We start from the raw sequence: 20,257 nt of genomic DNA, 5'->3' as shown, positions 1-20,257 counted from the left end.
TACCAGACCATCTAACCTGTTTCTAAGAAACCTGTATGCAGGTTAAGAAGCAACAGTTAGAACCAGACAAGGAGCAACAATATGGTTCAAAATTGAGAAAGGAGTACAACATGGTAGTATATTGTCACCCTGCTTATTTAACTTATACGCAGCGTTACTTGTGAAATGCCAGCCTGGATGAATCACAAGCTGGAATCAAGATTGCCAGGAGAAATATCAACAGCCTCATATATGCAGATGATACTACTCTAATTGCAGAAAGTGAAGAGGAACTAAAGAGCCTCTTGATGAGGGTGAAAGAGGAGAGTGAAAAAGCTGGCTTAAAACTCAACATTAAAAAAACTAAGATCATGGAATCAGTCCCATCACTTCCTGGCAAGTAGACTGGGAAAAAGTAGAAGCAGTGACAGATTTTATTTTGGGGGGCTCCAAAATCACTGCAGATGGTGATTGTAGCCATGAAATAAAAAGATGCTTGCTCCTTGGAAGGAAAACTATGACAAACCTAAACAGCCTATTAAAAAGCAGAGACATCACTTTGCTGATAAAGATCCATATAGTCAAAGCTATGGTTTTTCAGTAGTCATGTGCGTATGTGAGAGTTGGTCCATAAAGAAGGCTGAGTGCCAAAGAACTGATGCTTTTGATTTGTGGTGCTGGAGAAAACTCTTGAGAGTTCCTTGCACCTCAAGGAGATCAGTCCTAAAGGAAAGTCAATCCTAAAGGAAATCAAACCTCAATATTCATTGGAGGGACTGATGCTGAAGTTGACACTCCAATACTTAGGCCAGCTGATGTGAAGAGATGACTGACTGGAAAAGACCCTGATGCTGGGAAAGACTGAAGGCAAACAGCAGAGCATGAAATGGTTAGACAGTATCACTGACTCAAGGGACACGAACTTGAGTAAACTCTGGGAGATAGTGAAGGACAGGGGAGCCTGGTGTGTTGCAATCCATGGGGTCACAAAGAGTCCGACACGACTTAGCGACTGAACAACAGCCTGGCCCAAGATTTCTTGTTGTGCCTTTACATGCGTACTAAGTCGCTTCAGTCGTGTCAGTCTCTGTGCAACGCTATGGACTCTTCTGCCCATGGAATTCTCCAGGCAAGAAATCTGGAATGGATTGCTGAACCCTCCTCCAGGGGATCTTCGCAACCCAGCGATTAAACGCACGTCTCCTGCATTGGCTGGCAATGCAATGCTCCTGTATTGGTGGGCAAGTTCTTTACCACTAGCACCATCTTGGAAGCCCTTAAATGCTTTTACATTTAAACTAATTTGAGCAGTCCTGTCTTCTATTATTGTACAAGTAATATACAGGATATCTTGTGTTTCCTTTTTATACCCTGGTTGCTTTTAAGATTTTAGAGTTCTGAAATTTTCTCCAGGATGTATTTCCTCCTCCTTTTCCCCACCCTCCTGGCCCCCTGCCAGTCATGCTCAGCACTTTATCTTCTATTTCATCTGAAGAAAGACCCAGGCTTTCTTCAGTTTGAATATGTTTTCTACTATATCTCTACATGTAATCTATTTGGAATTATTTCTTTCTCTTTATTTTCTATTTTCTTCTGAATCTTTCTGTTAGATAGCCTTTGGCTCTCAGGGCACATATCTGCTGCACACCTTCCAAGATTTTCAATTTCTGGTACTCCGATGGCATTTTCCTAGACCTGTATGGGTTTTATTACTTTAAAAATTGTATATGGGGCTTCCCTTGTGGCTCAGCTGGTAAAGAATTCACGTTGCAATGTGGGAGACCTGGGTTTGAACCCTGGGTTGGGAAGATCCCCTGGAGAAGGGAAAGGCTACCCACTCCAGTTTTCTGGTCTGGAGAATTCCATGGACTATATAGTCCATGGGGTTGCAAAGAGTCGGACATGACTAAAAATTATATATGGAAGTGTTTTTATTTTAAAGAATATGAAGAATATGTACATTTCAATGCTGTCTTGCCAATAATGGTTCACAATTATTTTATTTTAAATTATTACTTTTATTGTGGTAAAATACACATAATATAAAATTTACCAGTTCAACCATTTTTTTAAGTGTATGGCTCAGTAGCATTAAGTATATTTTCACTGTTGTGCCATCATCACTACTAGTCATCTCCAGAACTTTTTCATTATCCCAATCTGAAATCCAAACCCAGTAAACAAGAAATCCTCACTTCCTCCTTCCCTTAGTCCCTGGTAACCAGTATTCTACTTTCCATCTATGAATCTGACTATTGTAGACACTTTGTATAGGTGGAATTATACAATATTTGTCTTTTTGAGTTTGCCTTATTTTACTTTTCGTGTCTTCAAGATTCAGCCATACTGTAGCATATATCAGATATTCCTTCCTTTTTATGGATGAACATTTCATTGTATGCATAGACCACATTTTGTTTACCCACTTACCAGTTCACTGACACTTGAGTTCTTCCTACTTTTTCACTATTTTGAATAACACTTCTGTGAACAGTAGTGTATAACCTGCTTGAGTCCTTGCTTTCAATTCTTTGGGGAATATACTTAGAAGTGGAATTGCTGGATTATATAGTAATTCTATTTTTAATACCGAGGATCCACCATACTATTTCCACAGCAGCTGTGTTGCAGGGAGGAAGCCAATTTTGACTCCATGTTGGAAACTGTTTCTTTGACTCGCTTTTCATTGCTTTAATTATTATAATCATACTCAGTGGCTTGCCTGAAGCACCCTGCCCCTCTATTTGATTAAAGTACCTTTGTTCAACTGGTGAAGAGATAGTTTGTCCCTGCCCACCTGTGAACAGAAGAGATTAACACACCACTTCTGACGGCTGGACATTCCCTTGGAGATGTTTTGCAAGACTGAAGGCCCTTTCACTTTGTTTCCCCATTGCTTCTCCTTCTCTAGTCTGCCTTTTGACTTTAGTTCCTCATTGCTTCTTTCTCTCTGATCTATAAAATATCCTGGCATCCAGACCCCAATAAGATGATTATTTTGAGGCACTAGCCTGCCATCTTCTTGGTCTGCCGTTCCCCTGATTAAAGTCTCCTCCTTGCCTCAACACCTTGAAGCTCAGATTTGTTGGCCTATGGTGAGAGGAGCAGACCAAACTTGGACTCGGTAACAGCTGCAGCATTTTACATTCTCAGCAGCAGTTCACAAGGATTCAATTTCAACAAGTCCTCACCAATGCAAGTTGCTTTCTGAATTATTTTGTTCTTGTCTTTGTTTTGATAGCAGCTATCCTAATGGATAAAGTGCTAGCTCATTGTGGTTTTGATTTGCAATTCTCTAAGGTTAGCAGTGTGTATTGTTGCATTTGACTATTTTTGCTTCAGATCTCTTTCTCATATTATTTTCCTGGTATATAATAATTAATCTCTTTATTCTCTACCTTAAGGTGTCCTTTGGTTTTAGGCCTGGTTTTGTAAACTTTAATGGTGGCTATTTAAAAAAGCATTCACTTGATATTTATAGAATTGTATTATTTGGTATGTACAGTGCCAGACAATGAGGATGGAGTGGGAAAGAAGGGGGTTACTCTCAATACTGGAAAACAAGCTTTACAATTTAAAGGAACCCTTTTAAAAGAAGTAATGAATGTCATGAAAAGGGCAATACTAGGTCTATGTTTTTCTTTTCACCCCATGTGTCAGTTAAATTATATATATATATATATTTTTTTTTTTTTTTATTATAGGTTACAAAATTTAGACAATTTTTTAAATTAAAAAAGTCGTTAAATAGATACTAACAGTTTTCTCAATAACCAAGAAAAAGCAGCCGCAAGCGGCTAGTCTTCCACATTTTCTACTACATGCTCACTTTTTCCACTTATTATCATTGTCATCATAATTTTAAATTCAACGGGTGCACGAAAGGACACGTGGTTACAGCCGAGGCTTCAGCCTCTGGCTTTTGCAAGACGGCTTTCTCTAGCCTTCCCTTCCTTAGACCTTCTCGGACTCCGTAGAGGGCCGTGCCGTGGAGACGTCTGGGAAGTATAGTTCGAAAGGAAAAGCTCTAGGGTTCTCCTGTACGCACGCGCAGTTTTGCCCGGTGGCCTGGCGGCGGCGACGCTCAGTATCCTGCACTAGGTTCTCCTCTTACCTTCTGTAGGGTCCGCCGCTTCCTACGTCCCGGCGAGCACAGGTACAGACTGCCTTTGAGAGTGGGCCCGGGGTGTTAGGCTCCTACAGCAGGGGGCGGACAGAGGGTCAGCCGCGGCGAGTCCCAGCTTCGGGCGTCCAAGCCCGGGCGGCCTTGGCAGGTGAACGCGGCCGGAGGAGGGGGCGTTGCCCCGGCAAGGCCCCTCGACGGACGGCGCGGCTCAGTCTGGGCCAGGCTCCCAGAAAGGTGTCCCTCGAGAAGAGATTGCAAGGAGCTGTGTCTCATTTCGGGATTCGTGAGCCCTGAGGCGGTGTTCAGCTTTTACCGTTTGTTGGTATTTCCCCCCTGCAGCTGAAACTCAATGTTTATGCCTTTTGCCAACCTTGTATTTTGGCATTGTTCTTCTAGGCTGAATCCTGAGTGACTTAACTGTTTCCTTTTGTGTTTAATTTTGTCCACTTGTTAAGTTACGTCCCTTTCCTCTAAATGTTAAATTCATTTCTGGCCAACGAAGGTATTTTTTATGTCTTGTACTTTTAGGAGCGTGGGGGTATGGAAGGTGGATCGGTAACGTTTCCTTTTACAGTTAAGGATGTTTAATAACTTTCTTCACAAAGGAAACACAATGTCCAAGAGGAAGAGAAGAGGACTAATTTTTGGTTGGCTGTTTCTGAAAAGGACACCAATTCTTAAAATGACATTTGAAGAATTATTATAATGCTAATTACTACAGCTCAAAATACCTAAATGCAGGTGTGAAGAATATTTGTCATGTCTCATCAGTTTAATGTCTCTGTGAGCCCGGTGAGACTGCTGTTTACAGTGTTAATTTGTATCAGGTGGTTCTAATACCTTCATTTAATTCATCTTTATTCATGAATCATTGGCTGAAAGGTTGCAGGCTCAGGGACTGGAAGTCTGCTTACTGTGCACTCCTGGTTTTGGTGGTCAAGCACAGGTCCCCTCCAACTCAGAAATGCCTGGGCTTCCAGGTTTCCTTTGGTTTCTACAGGGTGCTCAGCCTGTGGAGACTTCTTAACCTGGTCTAACCCTAATGAGGAGGGGAGTGCAGATAGAATGGAAAGACCTCACAGTTTCTTTCTCCCTTTTAGGTGCCCTCTCTAAAAGGAGCAGCAGGAGGGAGGGAGAAATGGCCACAAGGTTGCTGCCAGCCCAGGCTCTGGTGAGTGAAGGTTTCTTTCTTGAACTGCCTTCTGGGCTTAGAGGTTGGGGACATGCATCATCTGTTGTTGAGCTTTTCTAGGTAATGAAGCCCACTGAGGGACCAGAATTGAGGAACTCCAAAAAGATGGTATTTCCCTTGCTGCAGGGCCAGCCTCTTTGTGAATTTTCCACTTAACCAGTTAGTGCTTGTTGACTTGGAAATGAATGGGCCCACAGGCCCCATGCCAGTGCCATGCCCAGAGCTTTGTGAAGGATCCAGGTTTGTTTTGCCCCATGGAGGGCAGAGACATAGGGGAGTCAAATCTAGGAAATCAACTGAGAACTAATCTACTACAGTAATACCTGATCAGGGTCTGGGTGATTTTCTAAGAAGATCCTAGAAAGAAGACCTAGTAGTCAGAGATGCTTCCTACTATTGTGGTCAGAGATACTTCCTACTATTGTGCAGTTTTATACATATGAGCAGTATTAGGCTTATACAGATGTTGAAAGGAAAAGAAGTTATAATTTGGGCTGTGGTTTGGAGGAGGGGACAGATTCAGGGAAGTGAGACTTCCCTGAGGTGAGAAGCATCTGGTTCACAGTGATTTCTTCCCTTCTTTGCCCTTTCACTTGGGGAACAATAATTAAAACCATTTCTCTTTCCAACCCAGAAAACCTTTCCACATCAGTAGAAGAGAAAGAAAACACTTTTATTATTGAGTAAACATTACACCAGAATGTATTGTGTATCACTGGTAATCCACTAAAGAGATTGCAGAGACAGAAAGCTCACTTATATATCGCTAAGTGCATAACCCAGTTTTGCAGTTTGGAAATTTGTCAGGTAGCAAGTTAGGCCCATCTCCTCCTAGGAAATGGTGACCAGGTCCTTGAGGAAACAGTCCTGAATTGTGAGACTTATTTAGCCATTAAAAATACTTACATACATTTGGTAAGGGAAATTCGGAAAGAAAATGAAGGATGGGGTTGGAGTCTTCTCACTTATTTCTAACAGCCTTTTATTTTTAATTTGCCATTGCCCTTACCAATCAAAGAACACCATGGCCTTGTGACTGCCTTTCTGCATTTTAGGGATAAAGTGTGGAAGTATTTTTACCTCTAGAAATGTGTCCTAAGAAAATAAGCTTTTTTGTGATGTGCAGGGACACTCAATCCAGTATTTTTAGAGTTACAAAAATGGAAATAACCTAAATACCCACCAGTAGATTAGTTAAGTAAACCATCTAATAATCTATAAGTAATCTATACAGTGAGATATGTGGCAGCAAATAAAAAGTGTTGAGTGGGGTAAAGTTATCTGTGTAACATTTTATTTTTATTTAAATTTAGAGCCATATTATCATGTAAAAAGTCTGAAAGAACACACAACAAGAAGTGAACAAACCTTGTATTTGATGGTAGGAAGTTAGATTAATGTTGCTTTTTCTTTTTTTGTCTGCACCATGTGGCATGCAGGATCTTAGTTCCCTGACCAGGGATGGAACCCATCCCTCTGCAGTGGGAGCAGAGAGTCTTAACCACTGGCTATCAGGGAAGTCCAACATTCCTTTTTCTTTTGCTTATTGATCATTCCTAATTTGCTTAAAGAAAAAAAAAAAAGATTCTTAATAATAAAAGAAAGGGACCACCAGTTTAAAACAGGTGACTTCTGATGCACTGAAGCCGGAGATGTTCCCAAAGCCACATTCATGTGTCTGATGTACCGTGAGGCCAAACAAACCAAAACATCAGAGTTTGGAGTGGGAAAGGTTTACTGTAGGGCCAAGCAAGAAGAACAGATGGCTTGTATGCAAAAAACTCAACTCCCTGATGGTTTTCAGGGAAAAGTTTTTTTAGGCAAAATTTGAGATACGGGCTGCAGACTGTAAATTTCTTCTGACTGGTTGGCAGTGAGGTAACAGGGCAGTGTTCCAGCACTGTTGCGCTCAGCCTTGAGTAACCATCCTCTGCCTGGGTGGGGGCCTTAGTTCCTGCAGAAGAACTCAAAGATACGTTCTTATGTATGTCCCTTGAGTAGGAACCAGGACCCTGCTTTTTGGCTGCACAGTTGTTTCTTGACTCCTGTTCCTTTGTTCCTGCATTCCCTCAATTCCCTCATTAGCGACTGTTTGAATATGCCCCTTGGTATTCAGAAAGGTCTAGGAGGTTGAAGCCCTTTTCCTACAAACAAGAAATGGAGAACATGGAAAGGCTTTATGTATATAGGAGGGCCCCTCAGGGCTCCTGCTTGGTTTCAGAGAGAAGTAGAACAAAGGCTTCTGGGATGGGGAGAGTCCCATCTGCAGCCTTGTCACTTGGCTCTTCAAAGATTGTACAGCCCACATGCCGGGCCTGCTTCTGGGAAAGCCACGCCTGGGGCCTTCTCAAAGCCTCCTTCGCTGTGACTGGCAACATCCTTTCATCCGAGACAGAGGTGGTCCAAGGTGACCACAGAATCCAAGCACACCTGTTGCTCCCTGAGTGAGTGTACCGGAGGCTCCTTGTAAAACCCAGTTCTCATGTCTCACCTGTAAAATGAGTTTGGTCTAGGTGATTGTTGTACCTTTCTATGCCTAGAGTTCTGTGTTTCCCTCATTCTGATTTTATTCCACGACTTCAAGTGTTTTACGTTCTTTGGCTGCTGAATTTCATTTTGCTGGGAGCACAACGCTTCACTGACAGTAGGTAGATGACAGAGATGTATGTGCTGAGTACAGGAGGGGTGGTCAGGAAGTATTCAGCTTGAAACTGCTCAGAACCTAGAATGGTGACAGGGTTGCTGCTCAGTCATCCCACTGCGGGTATGGTCCTGGGTGAGCAGGAATGGGTTTCTGTTACAGGTGTCTGTGACATTCAGGGATGTGGCTGTGTTCTTCAGCCGGGACGAGTGGCTGTGCCTAGACTCTGCGCAGAGAACCTTGTACCAGGAGGTGATGCTGGAGAACTACAGCACCCTGTTCTCTCTGGGTAAGGACATTTCCTTGTGATGTAGAATCTGCTGGGGGAGCACCTTGGTGCCCTCTCCGAGGAGGGCATGACCAGACTCAGTCCACAGGTAGACTCAGAAAGCAGTGGTTGCTGTTGCCCTCAGCTGCAGGGACAAGTCTCAGCTTGGCACAGTTGGTGATGGGCATCCTCTCTGTACTCTTCCTGTCTTCTGCCCCCTGGACTCTGTCCCTCTGCGTCTTACAGGAGGTTCCAGCTTAGAGGAATGTACAACCAGAGCCCTGACTTTCTTCCCGAGACCACTTCCTGGCCCTCCTCTGGGAGCCTGGTTTTAAGCCCTTCTCAGAACAAATCTATTTACTCTCAACTGTCCTTTGCCCCAGACTCTGGGGCTGGATCTGAGTGAGTGACTGGCCACTCATGTCTGCACCATGGATTCATTCTCTTTCTTGCTCATGAACAGGGATTCTGTTTTCCAAACCAAAAGTTATCCTCCGGTTAGAACAAGGGGAAGACCCCTGGATGGTGGAAAATGGAGTTTCTCAAAGCACATATCTAGGTGAGTGACAGTAATTGGGAAATGGGCATAGCATTTCCGAGCTGCTTGGGCTTTGCTGATCGGTAAGGAGGAGATACTGGCCATGCTTGGGAGATACTCACCAAGACGCTCCTTATGTTTCAGGATAGGTGGGAAATGCTGGGAAGGGCATATCGTCACTCGACCTTTTTGAGTACTTGGTATAGCAGGCTCAGAGGGAGAGTTGAATTCTTCCAATATGAGTTGTACTTTGTCGTATGTCCTTTGTAATTTGAATGCAGAGCATGTAATGTGTAAAGGTTTGTGATTCATATCTTCTTCCTTTTTTCTTTTACTGGTTTGATTATTTTCTTAAATTATTTTCTTTTTATGATTTGAACAAACCTTTTATCACTACAATGCATTCCTCATTGTCCCACTTCTCGGCCTTTTGGCTAAGATCTAAGTGTAGTATCTGTTCTTAACAGTTTAAAATAGTATGGTCCAGACCCTGGCTGCTAAAATGTATCTCTCAGTCTCTCAAATCCCTGTGGGTTGCTGAATCATAAGGTCTTGGTTTCTGTTGCATTTAAAATTTTGTCTTTGTTTCTGACACTGGAGGATGACTCACTCTTTTGAGTTTTGCTCCTTGTCAGGAATTTGTTTATCCTGATGGCAAAAGATAGGTTTTCTGTGTCAGTTCAGTCTGTGTTTCTATTTATGAGTTCTGTCTTGAGATTTTTGCCTTTGGTTTGACTAGAGTATTTCCTGACTAATGTTTCAGAAAGGTTCATGTATACTCTATTTGTACCTGTCTAATATCAATTCTTTTCCCTCTCCTGTGGGAATTATGTTTTGTATCTAGAACTCTGGCATCAGTTTTTATTTCCTAGAAATTGTTCAGCCTTTGTTCCACTGCTTTGGGGTTGAGTATTGTTGACTGTAAGCCTCTCTTTCCCCCACCACCTCTGTTTCCATTTAGAAAACCCTTTTCTCCTTTTTCATTTTTTGATATCCTTTTCATCTTGAAATTCACAAGTTTCATTAAGCTATATCAAGGAAGTTTTTTTTTTTTTAATACTATTCTGCATTCATGGGGCCCACTGCTTTGAAGACCCAAGTCTTTTTTTCATTTCAGTGATTTTTTTCTCTACCCACTTACTGACAAATATTCTGCCATATTCCATGAGCAATTGGAGGTGCATGACTGTAAGAATAACAATATGAAACAGAAATTCAGTCACAGCTTTCAGAAATAAATATATCTGTTGAATGAGTTTCAAATTTGGTTGTGAGCTTTCTGATTGGCAAAGAAATTACTAATTTCAAATTGACTATATTCTTTTGTAAGATTTTAAAAATTAATTATTTTTAATTTATTTGAGGTGTGCATGGTATTAAAGTGAGAAACAGAAAAACAAAAGAAAAGATTGATTTGAAATTTTACCAACCATACTGAGTCATTGTTAATATTTTACTATTCTTTCAGACTATGAATATTTGAGTGTGTTTGTATATGAGAAAGACACACAGAGAAACAGATTGATTGTACATATTGTTCTTGAGCTTGTTTTTAGTTATAAATGTTCAATTATTTAGCCATCATTGAATAGAGGTCTACCTCATTGAAAGAACTCTGCTGTATTGTTAAGCCATATTTTATTAAACAGTCTTCCTTTTGGAAATTTTAGTTTCCCATTTTTCACTATTAATATTGTTATAATTGCTGTCATGGCTGTGGAATACAAAAGTAAAAGGAAAGGGTAAAGTTCCAAATAATTATAGCAGAAAGGCACAAGTCAGTCAGTTCAGTCGCTCAGTTGTGTCTGACTCTTTGTGACCCCATGAACTGCAGCACGCCAAGCTTCCCTGTCCATCACCAACTCCCAGAGTTTACCCAAACTCATGTCCATTGAGTCAGTGATGCCATCCAACCATCTCATCCTCTGTCGTCCCCTCTCCTCCTGCCCTCAGTCTTTCCCAGCATCAGGGTCTTTTCCAATGAGTCAGCTCTTCGCATCAAGTGGCCAAAAATTGGAGTTTCAACTTCAACATCAGTCCTTCCAGGGAACACTCAGGACTGATCTCCTTTAGGATGGACTGGTTGGCTCTCCTTGCAGTCCAAGGGACTCTCAAGAGTCTTCTCCAACACCACAGTTCAAAAGCATCAATTCTTCGGCACTCAGCTCTCTTTATAGTCCAACTCTCACATCCATACATGACTACTGGAAAAACCATAGCCTTGACTAGATGGACCTTTGTTGACAAAGTAATGTCTCTGCTTTTTAATATGCTGTCTAGGTTGGTCATAACTTTCCTTCCAAATAGTAAGTGTCTTTTAATTTCTTGGCTGCAGTCACCATCTGCAGTGATTTTGGAGCCCCCCAAAATAAAGTCATCCACTGTTTCCACTGTTTCCCCATCTATTTTCCATGAAGTGATGGGACCGGATGCCATGATCTTAGTTTTCTGAATGTTGATCTTTAAGCCAACTTTTTCACTCTCCTCTTTCACTTTCATCAAGAGGCTTTTGAGTTCCTCTTCTCTTTCTGCCATAAGGGTGGTGTCATCTGCATATCTGAGGTTATTGATATTTCTCCGGCAGTCTTGATTCCAGCTTGTGCTTCTTCCAGCCCAGTGTTTCTCATGATGTACTCTGCATATAAGTTAAATAAGCAGGGTGACAATATACAGCCTTGACGTACTCCTTTTCCTATTTGGAACCAGTCTGTTGTTCCATGTCCAGTTCTAACTATTGCTTCCTGACCTGCATACAGGTTTCTCAGAAGGCAGGTCAGGTGGTCTGGTATTCCCATCTCTTTCAGAATTTTCCATAGTTTATTGTGATCCACACAGTCAAAGGCTTTGGCATAGTCAATAAAGCAGAAATAGATGTTTTTCTGGAACTCTCTTGTTGATGATGCTTTTTCCAAGCGGATGTTGGTGCTTGGATCTCTGGTTCCTCTCCCTTTTCTAAAACCAGCTTGAACATCTGGAAGTTCACAGTTCACGTATTGCTGAAGCCTGGCTTGGAGAATTTTGAGCATCACTTTACTACCGTGTGAGATGAGTGCAATTGTGCGGTAGTTTGAGCATTCTTTGGCATTACCTTTTTTTAGGATTGGAATGAAAACTGACCTTTTCCAGTTCTGTGGCCACTGCTGAGTTTTCTAAATTTGTTGACAAATTTAGTGCAGCACTTTCAAACAGCATCAACTTTTAGGATTTGAAATAGCTCAACTGGAATTCCATCACCTCCACTAGCTTTGTTCGTAGTGATGCTTCCTAAGGCCCACTTGACTTCACACTCCAGGATGTCTGGCTCTAGGTGAGTGATCACACCATCATGATCTGGGTCGTGAAGATCTTTTTTGTATAGGTCTTCTGTGTATTCTTGCCACCTCTTCTTAATATCTTCTGCTTCTGTTAGGTCCATACCATTTCTGTCCTTTATCAAGCCCATCTTTACATGAAATGTTCTCTTGGTATCTCTAATTTTCTTGAAGAGATCTCTAGTCTTTCCCATTCTGTTGTTTTCCTCTATTTCTTTGCATTGATCACTGAGGAAGGCTTTCTTATCTCTCCTTGCTCTTCTTTGGAACTCTGCATTCAAATGGGTATATGTTTCCTTTTCTCCTTTGCTTTTCGCTTCTCTTCTTTTCACAGCTATTTGTAAGGCCTCCTCAGACAGCCATTTTGCTTTTTTGCATTTCTTTTTCTTGGGGATGGTCTTGCTCCCTGTCTGCTGTGCAGCGTCACTAACCCATGTCCATAGTTCATCAGGCAGTCTGTCTATCAGATCTAGGCCCTTACATCTATTTCTCACTTCTACTGTGTAATCATTAGGGATTTGATTTAGGTCTTACCTGAATGGTCTGGTGGTTTTGCCTACTTTCTTCAATTTAAATCTGAATTTGGCAATAAGGAGTTCATGATCTGAGCCACAGTCACCTTGTGGCCTTGTTTTTGCTGACTGTATAGAGCTTCTCTATCTTTGGCTGCAAAGAATATAATCAGTCTGATTTTGGTGTTGACCATCTGGTGATGTCCATGTGTAGAGTCTTCTCTTGTGTTGTTGGAAGAGGGTGTTTGCTATGACCAGTGCGTTCTCTTGGCAAAACTCTATTAGCCTTTGCCCTGCTTCATTATGTACTCCAAGGCCAAATTTGCCTGTTACTCCAGGTGTTTCTTGACTTCCTACTTTTGCATTCCAGTCCCCTATAATGAAAAGGACATCTTTTTTGGGTGTTAGTTCTAAAAGGTCTTGTAGGTCTTCATAGAACTGTTCAACTTCAGCTTCTTCAGCATTACTGGTCAGGGTTATAGACTTGGATTACTGTGATATTTTTATGGTTTGCCTTGGAAACAAACAGAGATCATTCTGTCATTTTTGCGATTGCATCCAAGTACTACATTTTGGACTCTTTTGTTGACTATGATGGCTACTCCATTTTTTCTAAGTGATTCCCGCCCAGAGTGATAGATACAATGGTCATCTGAGTTAAATTCACCCATTCCAGTCCATCTTAGTTCACTGATTCTTAGCATGTTGATGTTCACTCTTGCCATTTCCTGTTTGACCACTTCCAATTTGCCTTGATTCATGAACCTAACATTCCAGGTTCCTGTGCAATACTGCTCTTTACAGCATCAGACCTTGGGTCTATCACCAGTCACATCCACAACCGGGTGCTGTTTTTGCTTTGGCTCCATCCCTTCATTCTTTCTGGAGTTATTTCTCCACTGATCTCCAGTAGCATACTGAGCAGCTACTGATCTGGGGAGTTCATCTTTCAGTGTCCTATCTTTTTGCCTTTTCATATTGTTCTTGGGGTTCTCAAGGCAAGAATTATGATTAAAAAGATTTATTGAAAAACTACTCAACTTCATTATAAATCAGAGAAATTCAAAGTAAAGAAATATCATTTTTCCCTTTAATAGGGAATATTACAAAAGGTTAGGAAATACACATTCAGTGTTTTGCTACTGTTCTGAGCAGTAAGCACTATCTTTAGTGGGATTTTGATTGAAGTATTTCTGGCTTTATTTACAGAAATCCCAGGCTTAAGAATTTTTCTTAAGAAAATAATTCCATAATTGTGCAGAGCTGCAAAGATAGTGTAAAGGAATGTTTGCTTTAACATGAGGCATTACTTGAAGTAAAGAAAGCTAAATGACTTAGAAGGGGATTTAATAAATGTGACATATTCATGTACTGGAATATTCTGTAGCCATCAAAATGATATCAGCGTACTGTCATTCACATGGAGAGAAGTTCATGATTTTTATCCCCAAACTTTGAAGTTTTTATTTTGTATTGGTGTATAACCAATTAACAATGTTGTGGTAGTTTTAGGTGAACCGAGAAGGGACTCAGCCATACATATTCATGTATCCATTCTCCCCCAAACTCCTCTCCCATCCAGGCTGGCACACAGCGTTAAACAGAGTTCTATGTACTATAGATCCTTGCTGAATATCCGTTTTGAATATAGCAGTGTGTATGTGACCTTCCCAAAGTCCCTAACTATCTCTTCCCACTGGCAACCATGAGTTCCTTTTTCTAAGTCTGTTAGTCTCTATGTTTTGTATGTAAATTCATTTGTATCATTTCTTTTTAGATTCCACATATAAGGGAGGTCATATGATATTTCTTTCTCTGACTTAACGTCACTCAGTATGACACTGTAGGTCTGGCCACATTGCTGCAAATGGCAAGATTTCGTTCTTTTTAATGGCTGAGTAATATTTTATTGTATATATGTACCACACAATAATTTTTTTTAAGTGAAGTGGTGCAGGAAGGTTAGTTTCAACCCACTTTAATTTTTTAAGTAAAAGTGTTTTCTTTCTCTATTGAAAAATTCTGGTGAGCTAAATTCCACATTTAGCAGTGATTGATTATATTTGCATGATATGTTTATGGGTAAACTACATTTTCATTTTAATAGTTTTCTGGAATTTCTTAATTTTTCTTACAATGATTATACATTTCCTTTTTATATAAGAATATTAAAGCTCTATTATAAAATATATTCATTCCTTTTGAATCAGTAACCCCATTCTTGAATAGTAATCTAAGTGATAAAAATGGTAGACAAAATCATTTTCAAAAATGTACTCTTCCAGTGTTCCTTGTATCACTATATAGCCGCATCTCCATTGGATTCCCCAGGCCAGAGTGTTAGTTGCTCAGTTGTGTTTGACTGTTTGCTACCCCTTGGACTGTAGCCCACCAGCCTCTTCTGTTAATGGAATCCTCCAGGCAAGAATAGTGGAGATCCCTTCTCCAGGGGATCTTTCTGACCCAGGGATTGAACCTGAGTCTCTTGCATTGCAGGCAGAGTCTTTACCATCTGAGCCACCAGGGAAACCCCAAGCCAAAAGCTAGGCATTACGGTTGAGTCCTCTCACTTATTCTGTACTCCTTATTCACAGGTGAACATCCCTGTGGTCTCTGTTTTTAAATACCCCAGTGTGCCTGCTTCCGTTACCATGCCAGTGCAAACTGCCGTAACCTTCATCCAGGAAGACTGGCAGAGCCTCCTAATTGGCAGCCCTGCACCTGTCTTTGTTTTCTTTTCCTCTTTCCCCCCAATTACAGTCCATTTGTCACACAACTCCATAGTTTTCCTTTTTAAACAAAACCATCGTGTTCTTCCAACCCCGCAGTGATCCTTAGAAGAAATTCCAAATACTGCCCTATATTTTACAAAACCTTGCATGATGTGACCCCCTGCCCGTCTCATCTCCTCCTCTTGTAGCACTCTCCCCCGTTTCCTTCTTGCTTAGACCACACTAGTTCTTTATATTCTGCAAACACACAGAGCTTTTTCCTGCCTAATGGCCTTCGTAATTGCTCTTCTTACCCAATTTTTACATGGACAGCTCTTTATGTTATTTAAATCTTTAATTTTATTTCCTCACCATAGTTTGAAATATCAAGTTGTACACATCACCTTGTTTTTATTTATTTTCCCACAGTTGTCATCACTCCCAGTACTTTATTTGGTTACTTGGTCATTGTCAATATTGGCTGTTAGAATGTAAGCCCTGTGAAAATGCGACTCTTATCTGGCATGTTCTCTATAATCCTGAGTCTTGACCTTTGCGTGGTATGTAGTGGATACCAAGTAGGCACTGTCAGTGAAATGGATTACATTATTCATAGCACTCAGGGGGTCCCCAAACTTCACCAAGTAGGTACTGTCAGTGAAATGGATTACATTATTCATAGCACTCAAGGAGTCCCCAAACTTCACTAGTTGAGGCTGTGTTTCAAAGAGACTTTTAGAGGCAGTGCTTCTCCCACTTGTTTATAGCCCCTCTGCAATTTTCTCTTGGTTTTGGCTTGAATGTACTGGTGGCTGACCTGAAAGATGAAGCTGAATAATATACAACCTGCTGTATGCAGATATACTGTATACCCTGCTGACCTCTGCTTTGTTACTAGATCAGGCCTGGTTCCTTTACTAGAAGAGCTCCCATCTCAGTTCCTCAGCCCACCCACATATAGTTTTCTTCAGACTTTTCCCCACCCAGGTAGATCTTCCATTCTGCTTCTTTTTCTTGCTCTTCTTCTTCTCACCCTTTTCTCAGTTCAGTTCAGTTGCTCAGTCGTGTCTGACTCTTTGCGACCCCGTGGACTATAGCATGCCAGGTTTCCCTGGCCATCGTCAACTCCTGGAGCTTACTCAGATTCATGTCCATCAAGTTGGCGATGCCGTCCAACCATCTCATCCTATGCCATCCCCTTCACCTGCCTTTAATCTTTCCCAGCTTCAGGGTCTTTTCCAATGAGTCAGTTCTTCGCATCAAGTGGCCAAAGTATTGGAGTTTCAGCTTCAGCATCAGTCCTTCCAATGAATATTCAAGACTGATTTCCTTTAGGATGGACTGGTTGGATCTCTTTGCAGTCCAAGGGACTCTCAAGAGTCTTCTCCAACACCATAGTTCAAAAGCATCCATTTTTTGGTGCTTAGATTTCTTTATGGTCCAGCTCTCACGTCCAAACCTGACTACTGGAAAAACCATAGCTTTGACTAGATGGACATTTGTCAGCAAAGAGATGTCTTTGCTTTTTAATACACTGTTTAGGTTTGTCACAGCTTTTGTTCCAAGGAGCAAGCATCTTTTCATTTCATGGCTGCAGTCACCATTTGCAGTGATTTTGGAGCCCAAGAAACTAAAGTCTCTCATGTTTCCATTGTTTCCCCATCTATTTGCCATGAAGTGATAGGACTGGATGCCATAATCTTGGTTTTTTGAATGTTGAGTTTTAAGCCAGCTTTATTACTCTCCTTTTTCACTTTCATCAAGAGGCCCTTTAGTTCCTCTTTGCTTTCTGCCATAAAGGTAGTGTCATCTGCATATCTGAGGTTATTGATATTTCTCCCAGCAATCTTGATTCCAGCTTGTGCTTCAGCCAACCCAGCATTTTGCTTGATGTACTCTGCATATAAGTTAAATAAGCAGGGTGATAATATATAGCCTTGACGTACTCCTTTCCTGATTTTGAACCAGTCTGTTGTTTCACATCCATTTCTAACTGTTGCTTCTTGACCTGCATACAGATTTCTCAGGAGGCAGGTAAGGTGGTCTGGGATTCCCATCTTTTTAAGAATCTTCCACAGTCTGTTGTGATCCACACAGTCAAAGGCTTTGACATCATCAATAAAGCAAAGTAGATGTTTTTCTGAAATTCTCTTGCTTTTTCTATGATCCAGTAGATGTTGGCAATTTGATCTCTGGTTCCTCTGCCTTTTCTAAATCCAGCTTGAATATCTGAAAGTTCTTGGTTCACGTACTGTTGAAGCCTAACTTGGAGAATTTTGAGCATTACTTTGCTAGCGTGTGAAGTGAGTGCAGTTGTGCAGTAGTTTGAACATCTTTGGCAAGTACCTCTTCTAAGCACTCCATAAATATAGTTGTTAGCCATCCTTGTATTTTTTGATGTTATTTTTCTTTATTCTCAGTGCAAGAGAGACTTACATGTTTCATTTATTTTAGGATGGGAGAGCTTGTTTGAAACCAGAATTTCTGAAGAAGAAAATCAGGAAGTAATGAATCAACTCTTAGGTGATGGTCCTTTTGACTTTAGGTTGGGAAAAATCTACATAAACGAGGAAACCCTAGAGAATCAACAAAGCAAAGGAAACAGAGCTTTGAGGGAAGTCTTAGTTACCATCAAGAAAACATGCATGAAGGACAAGAGCTTTATAGGTATTGACCTTGGGAAAAATCTTGATCTGAAATTATCACTTATTAGAAAACCCAGAATCGTTTCCAGAGGAAGGAAACCTTGTTCACAGCAGTATTCAATTCTATTTAAACAGCTGGGAATCAGCACAGTGCGTAAGTGTTACAAGTGTAATATCTGCGGGAAAATCTTCCTCCACAGTTCTTCCCTGAGTAAACATCAGAGAATCCATACTGGAGAGAAACTCTATAAATGTAAGGAATGTAGGAAAGCTTTTAGCCAAAGCTCGTCTCTAACTCAGCACCTGAGAGTTCATACTGGAGAGAAGCCTTACATATGTAGTGAATGCGGAAAAGCCTTCAGTTTCACTACATCTCTCATTGGACATCAGAGAATGCATACTGGAGAGAGACCCTATAAATGTAATGAATGTGGAAAAACATTTAAAGGTAGTTCATCCCTTAATAATCACCAGCGAATTCATACTGGAGAAAAGCCCTATAAGTGTAATGAATGTGGGAGAACCTTTAGCCAGTGCTCATCTCTTATTCAGCATCATAGAATTCATACTGGAGAGAAACCATATGAATGTAGTCAGTGTGGGAAAGCGTTTACTTCAATATCACGACTAAGTAGACACCACAGAATTCATACTGGAGAGAAACCTTTTAATTGTAATGAGTGTGGAAAGGTGTTTAGTTACCACTCAGCCCTTATTATACATCAGAGAATTCACACTGGTGAGAAACCTTATGCCTGTAAAGAATGCGGGAAAGCCTTTAGCCAAAGCTCAGCTCTTATACAACATCAAAGAATTCACACTGGAGAAAAACCCTACAAATGTAATGAATGTGGGAAAGCTTTCTCCTGGATTTCACGGCTTAATATACACAACAGAATCCATACTGGAGAGAAACCATATAATTGTAAGGAATGTGGAAAAGCTTTCAGTTCGCACTCAGCAGTTAATACTCATCGAAAGATTCATACCGGAGAGAAACCTTATAAATGTAATGACTGTGAAAAAGCTTTCAACCAAAGCTCAGCACTCATTCAGCACCAGAGAATTCATACTGGAGAGAAACCATATAATTGTAAAGTATGTGGGAAAGCCTTTAGACAAAGTTCATCCCTTATGACACATATGAGAATTCATACAGGAGAAAAGCCCTATAAATGTAAAGAATGTGGGAAAGCTTTCAGTCAGAGCTCGTCTCTTACAAATCATCAGAGGACTCATACTGGAGAAAAACTATAAGTTAAATGCATGGGGAAAAACCTTCCAACTGAAGTTCATTCCTTACAAAATATCAAAGAATTCATTCTGGGGAGAAAATCATGAGTAGTTAATTGTGCATTAAACTTCAAGATTTAGACCTTGCCAAACATCAGAAACTTATGATGGAAGGTAACCTTAGAAATATTAGGAAAGCTTGTATAAAATGTTTCTTCATACATTCTTAACTTATTACTGACTATAAAATAGAAAATTTATCAGATCAAAGGGTTGGTATTTTATTTTTTTCCTAGTGATATGTGGTAACAGCCACCAGCTTTCACAGGCATCACTGGGAAGCTTGTTGATTAATGGAAAAGTGCAGCCATAAAATCCAGACTTTGGATTAGTCTAGGATTGTATATTTTTGAAACTGCATTTGAGTTTCAAAGCCAGTTGTACTAAGAAAAATGTATTAGAGATGAAATGTAAACAGATGACCTGGAACTACCTCACTGTCAGTAAAATTTGTTTTTTTAAGAGTTTAAAAGCAACTTCTGTACTTGGTGGTTGTTAAAACTTTTGAGTTATTTCTCCTGTGCTTCCTAAGCCATTCACCTGAAAATAAAATCACTCTGTAAACTGGTTTAAGTTTTGGGAGTGTTCTCCCTGACTACTTGTTCCAAATTCTGAATCAGATCTAAAGTTACTTTATTTCACATCACAAAATACATGGCATTTCACTTGTTTTTCTCATAAATTGATTACCAGTGTTGTATTACCTTGAGAATTAAAGATAATTTAGACAACTACTGCTTTTGCAAGTTGATTTACTGATAAGAGTTGTTAAAAATTATCTTGCAATGTAAGCATAGGGAGCATGACTCTTGGCCGCAAGGCTGTGTGCCTGCTTCCTTGAGTTCTCTGGTTACCAGCCACCAGGAAGACCCAGGAACACATGGAACTCTGGTTGTCCTCCTGTTAGGTCAAGTGAACAAGGTAGTTTTCACGCTTATGTTTTACTTTCACCTCCATCAGGTGATGCTTGCTCTGTTTCACACTGTGAGGACCACTAGACAAAAGTTGAGGCTCTAAGTTCAGATGCTTTTTCCTCCAAAA

The 20,257-nt window shown here is 40.7% G+C and overlaps 1 protein-coding gene and 1 pseudogene across 3 annotated transcripts; both read left to right on the top strand.

Moving 5' to 3' along the window:
- The first annotated feature begins 4,006 nt into the window (after window positions 1-4,006).
- On the top strand, window positions 4,007-19,950 carry ZNF879 (zinc finger protein 879). 3 transcript variants are annotated; one of them, XM_061421308.1, is made up of 5 exons: window positions 4,007-4,135; window positions 5,206-5,276; window positions 8,101-8,227; window positions 8,670-8,765; window positions 17,733-19,950. In XM_061421308.1, the coding sequence occupies exons 2-5, from the start codon at window positions 5,244-5,246 to the stop codon at window positions 19,178-19,180; spliced, it is 1,704 nt and encodes a 567-aa protein (XP_061277292.1). In that variant the 5' UTR covers window positions 4,007-4,135; window positions 5,206-5,243; the 3' UTR covers window positions 19,181-19,950. The 3 variants fall into 3 exon arrangements, with proteins under 3 accessions (XP_061277292.1, XP_061277293.1, XP_061277294.1); XM_061421309.1 differs by lacking the exon at window positions 8,670-8,765; XM_061421310.1 differs by lacking the exons at window positions 4,007-4,135; window positions 8,101-8,227; window positions 8,670-8,765.
- Window positions 9,159-9,359, top strand: LOC133252244 (U2 spliceosomal RNA; annotated as a pseudogene).
- Window positions 19,951-20,257: the final 307 nt, after the last annotated feature.

This window comes from Bos javanicus, chromosome 7 (assembly GCF_032452875.1).
Source record: "Bos javanicus breed banteng chromosome 7, ARS-OSU_banteng_1.0, whole genome shotgun sequence".
Classification (NCBI taxonomy): Eukaryota; Metazoa; Chordata; class Mammalia; order Artiodactyla; family Bovidae; genus Bos; species Bos javanicus.
This window is presented reverse-complemented; position numbering and strand designations above follow the sequence as displayed.

Bases quoted from the DNA above. Each gene is read 5' to 3' on its own strand.
- ZNF879 (XM_061421308.1), top strand. From the start codon at position 5,244: ATGGCCACAAGGTTGCTGCCAGCCCAGGCTCTG. The intron at 5,277-8,100 runs GTGAGTGAAGGT...TTTCTGTTACAG, and splicing joins TGCTGCCAGCCCAGGCTCTG to GTGTCTGTGACATTCAGGGA. The intron at 8,228-8,669 runs GTAAGGACATTT...GCTCATGAACAG, and splicing joins CAGCACCCTGTTCTCTCTGG to GGATTCTGTTTTCCAAACCA.